At 42.5% G+C, this 7,500-nt stretch overlaps 1 protein-coding gene across 2 annotated transcripts in view; it reads right to left on the bottom strand.

Annotated features, from left to right (window-relative positions):
• Positions 1-7,500, bottom strand: part of LOC113816907 (tubulin alpha-3 chain-like) — a 29,011-nt gene that overhangs the window by 5,121 nt on the left and 16,390 nt on the right. For both annotated transcript variants that reach the window (XM_070141242.1, XM_070141243.1), the window contains exons 3-6: positions 6,098-6,270; positions 3,823-3,951; positions 1,827-2,026; positions 468-642 (exon numbers count right to left, since the gene is read on the bottom strand). In XM_070141242.1, coding sequence (XP_069997343.1) covers positions 468-642; positions 1,827-2,026; positions 3,823-3,951; positions 6,098-6,270 — 677 coding nt within the window. The remainder of the gene's footprint in view (positions 1-467; positions 643-1,826; positions 2,027-3,822; positions 3,952-6,097; positions 6,271-7,500) is intronic.

The raw sequence follows: 7,500 nt of genomic DNA, 5'->3' as shown, positions 1-7,500 counted from the left end.
TCAGCATCATATTTTGCTCCCGTTGCTATTATTGCTGGTAACATTTGCGAACTGACTTCAACATCGTCACAAAGTAAGAATGTGTATATATATATATATATATATATATATATATATATATATATATATATATATATATATATGTTATAGCAGAGAATAAAATAAAGCACATTATGTAACAAACAACGAAACTGTTACGATTTTTCGACATTTTCCTTCTACCTTTTCGATCGAGACATAGGTAACTCAAGCACTCGTAATTACACCAAATTTTCTATAAAAAAAAAAAAAAAAATCTACCAAATTCCCCCCCCCCCAAAAAAAAAAGATAATAATAATAATAATAATAATAATAATAATAATAATAGCAATAATAATAATAATAATAATAATAATAATAATGATAATAATAATAATAATAATAATAATAATAATAATAACTAAAATAAATAAATAAAAAAACTCACCTGATTGGCTGGCTCGAAGCAGGCGCTCGTGATCTCGGCGACGGAGAGCTGCTCGTGGTTGGCCTTTGCCGCGGAGACGACAGGGGCGTAGGTGACCAGCGGGAAGTGGATCCTCGGGTAAGGCACCAAGTTGGTCTGGAATTCCGTCAGGTCCACGTTGAGGGCGCCGTCGAATCTGTCGAGGGGAGGGGGGTGAGTTTGTGGGAATTTATTTATTTATTTTTTATTTTATTTTTTTTTTTTTTTTAATCTTGTCTTTCTCGGGGTGAGTTTGTGGGAATATGTTGTTGTTGTTGTTGTTGTTGTTGTTTTTTTGCTTGTCTTTCTCGGGGTGAGTTTGTGGGAATATATGTTTTTTGTTGTTGTTTTTTTTTTTTTTTTTTTTTTTTTTTTTTTTTTTTGTCTTGTCTTTTCGGTTTCGCTTCCTCTGTCTCTATCTCTCTGGTTGTCTGTTTCTCCTTTTCTTTCTCTCTTACTCGCTCTATCTATATCTATCTATCTTTTTTCCTTACTTGTCCATCTGTTTCTGTTTATTCATCTAATAATCAATCTATCTGTCTACTTAATTTTCCATTTATTAATCCATCTATTTGTCCAACTTTCTGTGCAACCAACTCTCTATCTATTCACCTATCGATCTACCTATCCATCCATTCATCCCGCCCTCCCTTCTTCCTTTCCTCCCTCCACCCCATCCTCCCTCTTACCCATCCTTCCTCCCCACTTCCCCCCACACTCCTCCTTCTTACCCATCCCCTCCTCCACCCCCCTCAACCCTCTCCCCCCACCCACACCCCTCCAATCCCCATCCCTCCACCCTCCTACTCACCTCCTCCCTCCACCAACACCCCTCCCTCCACCCATTCTTCCTCCTCCAAGCTTACTCTCTCCTACTCACCTCACCCACCCTCCCTCCAACACCGCCCTCCCTCCACCCCCATCTACCCTCTCCCCACACCCACACCCCTCCAACTCCTCCCTCCACCCTCCTCACCTCCTCCTCCACCCACCCCTATCTACCCCTCCATCTCACCCCCCTCCCCTCCATCCTCCCCTTCCTCACCCCCTCCCTCCCTCACCCTATCTACCCCTCCCCTCACCCACACCCCTCCACCCACCCACACCCCTCCACCCACCCACACCCCTCCACCCACCTGCCCTGCCCTCCCTCCAACTCCTCCATCCCCTCCATTCCCCCTCCTTCTCACCCCTATCTACCCCTCCACCCACCCACACCCCTTCCTCCTTCTCATCCTCCCTTCCCTCCACCCCCATCTACCCCTCCATCCCTCCCTCCATCCTCCAACCCCTCCCTCCACCCTCCTCCTCCTCCCCCACCACCCCTCCCCCAACCCTCACCTCAACGAAGCCGTGATGGACGACACAATCTGGCCAATCAGGCGGTTGAGGTTCGTGTAGGTGGGTCTCTCGATGTCCAAATTCCTCCTGCAGATGTCGTAGATGGCTTCGTTGTCGACCATGAAGGCGCAGTCGGAGTGCTCGAGGGTCGTGTGGGTCGTCAGGATGGAGTTGTAGGGCTCGACGACCGCTGTGGCTACCTGGGAGGGGGGGGGAGAGAGTAAAAATGGAGGGGTTTTAAAAAGGGGTTTGTTTTGGAAAGGCTTTTGTTTTGGAAAAAAATGTTTTGAAAAGGTGTTTGTTTTGAAAAGTTTTTTGTTTTTAAAAAGTTTTTGTTTTGAAAAGGTTTTTGTTTTTGAAAAGTTTGTTTTGAAAAGGTTTGTTTTCGAAAAGTGTTTGCTTTGGAAGTATGTTTGTTTGTTTTGAAAAGGTTTTTATTTTTAAACAGTGTCTGTTTTGAAAGGGTGTTTGTTTTAGAAAGGTGTTTGTTTGTTTTGAAAAGGTGTTTGTTTTCAAAGTGTGTTTTGAATGAGTGTGAATAAGGAAGTGTGAATTGACTTTGTTTAGGGAGAGAAAGTGGATGAAAAGGTGTGGATGACTTTGTTTCTGGAAGGAAAGGTGTTTTGAAAAGATGTGGATATGAAGGTGTGGATGATTTTGTCGGGGGAGAGAAAGTGGATGAGAAGGTGTGGATGACTATTAGGGAGAGAAAAGGTGGTTTGTAAAGATGCAGGAAGATTCGAATAATTTTGTTGGGAGAGAGAAAGTGGATGAGAAGGTGTGGATGACATTATTGGATGAGCAAAGATGAGGATGACTTTGAAAGAGGAAAAAAAAGTGTTTTTAAAAAGGTGTGAATGGAAAGACATAAATAGATAATTGCATAATGCAAGGAAAGCGAGAAGTCTCTTTTGATACAAGTACCCTCGTAAAATTTCAGCATGAATTTGGGATCAAAATGTTACACACGATTTTAGAGAGAGAAAAAATCGTAATCACATTTTAAAAGATATATTTGTTGAAGTATTTATTAGGAAAGACGGCTTTCATATTCACAACTGTTTTAAAATAATCAAATGGAATTGATACTTCTGGAAAAAATGAATATTTAATTTCCGCTTTGCAAATAGCCACACGATTTCTTTAATAATAAAAGATATATTCATTTCCAAAATTCAGATTTAGATTATCATTATCCCCTAAAAAAGGGAAGTTATTTATAATTGTATTCGAAATTTTCTAATGGTGTTTTACTGACATTGGGAAGTTCACAAATCATCATTATTTTTATAGTGAAAAATGTGTATTACTGGAAATCATATACAACACAAACAAAAAATTATTTGTGTGTACGTATGCGTATATGTAAACAAACAGCCACGCACATACGAGTGTACACACATCCCTCTCTTCACCTTCCCTTTATCAACATCTGCAAATAAAAAATGAAAAAGAAATAACAGTATCTACATACATACATCTACATACACACCATAGCATCTATATACATACTCCAACTTGCACATACATACACGAACATCTACATATATAGTATACATCATCTATAGTCACACCCCAACTTCAGCATACATACAACTACATACACACCCTCAAAGGATACACACACACACACACACACACACACACACACACACACACACACACACACACACACACACACACACACACACACACACTCACAAATACAAACACATCCACGTCCAAACACACAAACCCACACATACACACGCCCTAACCCCACATACACACACACGCACCCCACCACCCATCTACACACACGCACCCCCCACACTCACCCACACACGCACCCCACCCCCTCCCACCCACCCACCCCCACCGCACCCCTCCCCCCACAACCCCCACCCCACACTCCCCCCACCCACCCCACACTCCCCCCCTTCCCTCCCCTCCCCCCTCCCCCACCCCCTCCCCACACACCCACACACCCACCCACACCACACCCCTGCCCACCCACCTGCGGCGCGGGGTAGATGGCAAACTCCAACTTGCTCTTCTTGCCGTAGTCTAGCGACAGCCTCTCCATCATGAGGGAGGTGAAGCCAGAGCCAGTGCCGCCGCCGAACGAGTGGAAGATGAGGAAGCCCTGAGGAGGAGAGGAGAGGTGAGGAAGTAATGAGGAGGGGGGATGAGGAGGAGAGGAGAGATGAGGAAGGAGTAAGGAAGTGAGGAAGTAATGAGGAGAGGAAGGATGAGGAAGTAGTAAGGAGGTGAGGAAGCAATAAGGAGGATAGGAGAGATGAGGAAGGAGTAAGGAGGTGAGGAAGCAATGAGGAGGAGAAGAGAGATGAGGAAGTAATAAGGAGGAAAGAAGGAAATGAGGGGTAGAAGAAATATGAGAAAAGCATAAGAGGAAAGATGAGGAAGCCCGGAGGAGGAGAGGAGAGATGAAGAAGTAATGAGGAGATGAAGAAGCAGTAAGGAGGTGAGGAAGGATGAGGAGGCACTGAGGAGGAGAGGAGAGATGAGGAAGTAGTAAGGAAGTGAGGAAGCAATAAGGAGGATAGGAGGGATGAAGAAGCAATGAGGAGGAGAGGAAGGATGAGGAAGTAGTAAGGAAGAGAGGAAAGATGAGGAAGCCCTGAGGAGGAGAGGAAAGGGAGGATATCTTAAGGGGAAGCGGGGAAATGAGGAGGTATTGAGAGGAAATACGAGAAAAGCTTAAGAGGAAGGGGAAAGATGAGAAAGCCCTAAGAAGGAGGAAGAAAAGAGGATGCCTCAGGGGGAAGGGGGGTAATGAGAAGGCATTGGGGAGGAGAGGAAGAATGAGGAAGCAATAAGGAGGAGAGAAGAGATGATAAAGCAAGAAGGAGGAGAAGAAAAGGAGGAAACCTCAAGGGTAATGGGAGAAATGAGGAAAAGAAGAAATATGAGAAAAGCCTAAGGAGGAAGCAATGAGGAGGAGAGGAAAAGGAGGAAACTTTAAGGGGAAGAGAGGAAATGAGGAGGTAATGAGAAGAAATACGAGAAAAGCCTAAGAGGGAGGGGGAAGTTAGGAAGCAATGAGGAGGAGAGGAAGAATGAGGAAATCTTAAGGAAGAGAGGAAATACGAGGAAGCCATAAGAGGAAGAAGAGGAATGAGGAAATCTTAAGAAAATGAAGTGAGAGAGGAAGATAGAAAAACCTTGAGGGAGAGGAATAACATGAGGTAGCCCTGAGGATGAGAGGAAAATGAGGAAGTCCGAAGGAAAAAAAAAAGGAAAAATTGAGAATGCCTTAAAGGAGGAGAGGGAAAATAAGGAATCCCTAATGAGGACAGGAATAATGAGGCAACCTAAAGAAAATGAGAAAGTCCTAATGAGGTGAAGAAGAATTAGGAAACACTCGGGGCTTGAAGATATATTACTATCAATATTATTCATCTACCATAAAAATCATAGCAAAGGCTACCATGATGACAGTCATGGGGCTATTTTCTCATAATAATAACTTTCTAATAATGATAATAATCTAATTTTCTATTAATGATAATGATATGATTTTCTCATAATTAATAATAATAATAAATTCTCCTAAGCATGATAACGGATATTATCATTCATTACAACAGAGATAACATTGTCATTGTTATGTATGACCTAACTATCATCAATGACGTCATCATCATGGTACCAGGAATACAGTACCTACCATTACTGTTACACCATAACTACTACTATCTTTTAATCATTACCTGTAATTATTATTAATGATCAATACACCACAACGACAACTATTCAAACTATCTATATCTGGCGCTTTTACCACCATTAATTACACCCATTTATCACTAACCCCCCCCCCTACACACACCATAAAATCACTATCAACATATATATAGATATATATATATATACATCACTACCCCCTTCTCAAAAAAAAAAAAAAAAAACATCACTATCCCCTATAAAAACTCCCTACCCCATCAAATAGATTTTAAAATAAATAGATAATTAAAAAGGGGGAAAAATATATCTCTACCCCCACACCATACGGAAAAATACACACTACCCCACCACCACCATCTCTAAAACACCATACCCACCCCCCTCTAATCACCACACCCGTCCCACTCGTCACCATACCTACCCCTTAATCACCATACCAACCCCACTCATCATACCCACCCCTCTAATCACCATACCCAACCCCCTCTAGTCACCATACCCATCCCACTCGTCACCATACCCTCTCGTCACCATACCCTCTCGTCACCATACCCTCTCGTCACCATACCCTCTCGTCACCATACCTGGAGCCCTGAGCACTGATCGGCGAGCTTCCGTACGCGTTCCATGGTGACGTCGATGAGCTCCTTCCCGATGGTATAGTGTCCTCGAGCATAGTTGTTGGCCGCGTCCTCCTTGCCCGTGATCAGCTGTTCGGGGTGGAACAGCTGGCGGTACATGCCGGTCCGGACCTCGTCTGGGGAGGGGGAGGCGGGGTTAGAGAGGGAGGGTTTTTAAAAGATTTTTAATAAGATTTTAAAGATTTTAGTTTTAATTCCATTTGTTACAATGGATATTCTTTACTGTGACATACTGTCTGTTTTTATTTTGCCCAAATCTTCCCCTGTGTGCAAGGAGTGGCCGGGGTTACCACTCACTGGCCGGGCGTGAGACTGAACCTAGGTCCGCAAGATTGCTAGACCAGCACCTTACCGCTGCGCCAGCACAGCACAGGGGAGGAGGGATAGATGGAAAGAGAGAGAGAGAGAGGAGAGAGAATGAGAGGGAGAGAGAGAGACAGAGACAGAGAGAGAGGAGAGAGAGAGAGAGAAAGAAACAAACGGACAAAAGGAGAGATAGATAGGAAGATGTAGAGGTAGAGAGAGAGATGGAGAAACAGACAGAAAGAGAGACAGAGACAGAGAGAGAAACAGACAAATGAACGTCACTGATATTATCGTTATTGTTACTGTCCTTGTTACTTTCATCGTCTCTGTGTCTTTGTCCTATTTTATTACCATCGTTATTATGATCTTTGATGTAATTATTGTCATTAGTTACTGTTATCACTGGTATTATCATTATTTGTTTTTTTTCATCACCATTATCATTATATATAAACAACTAACATGAGTGTATGTTTCATCATCACAACCATAAACACCCTTAAGACAATCCTTAATACTATCTTTATAATTACCATTCCCATTACCATTATCATAAATGTTCTCAAAATCATCATAGTCATCAAGATCACCATAATATTTTATCAATCATCATCTGTATAATGATTATCATTACTGCTATTACTACTACCATTACCATTATCATTACCATTCCTTTTTACTACCATTCCCCATTACCAAAACCATCATTTTCATCATTTCTCATCACCATTAATATCCTCATTACCCTCACTCTCTAACCACCATCCTCACAATCCTCTATCATTATATCTATCTATCACTGTCCTCATTCTCCCATCACTATTATCATCTCAGTTCTCATTCTCCCACCAAATGACTCCTCATAACTCTCACTCTCCCACCCTCATTATACTCATAATCCTCAGTTCCATCACCATTATCCTCCTCACTACCCCTCCCATCACTATCCTCACAATCCTCATTCTCCCACCCCCATTATCCTCAATTATCCTCACTCTCCCTCCATCCTCATCCTCATAATCATCATTCTCCCATCCACA

Source organism: Penaeus vannamei, chromosome 27 (genome assembly GCF_042767895.1).
Source record: "Penaeus vannamei isolate JL-2024 chromosome 27, ASM4276789v1, whole genome shotgun sequence".
NCBI lineage: Eukaryota > Metazoa > Arthropoda > Malacostraca > Decapoda > Penaeidae > Penaeus > Penaeus vannamei.
The sequence above is the reverse complement of the archived record's forward strand: the minus strand, read 5'-3'. Positions and strand labels throughout refer to the sequence as shown.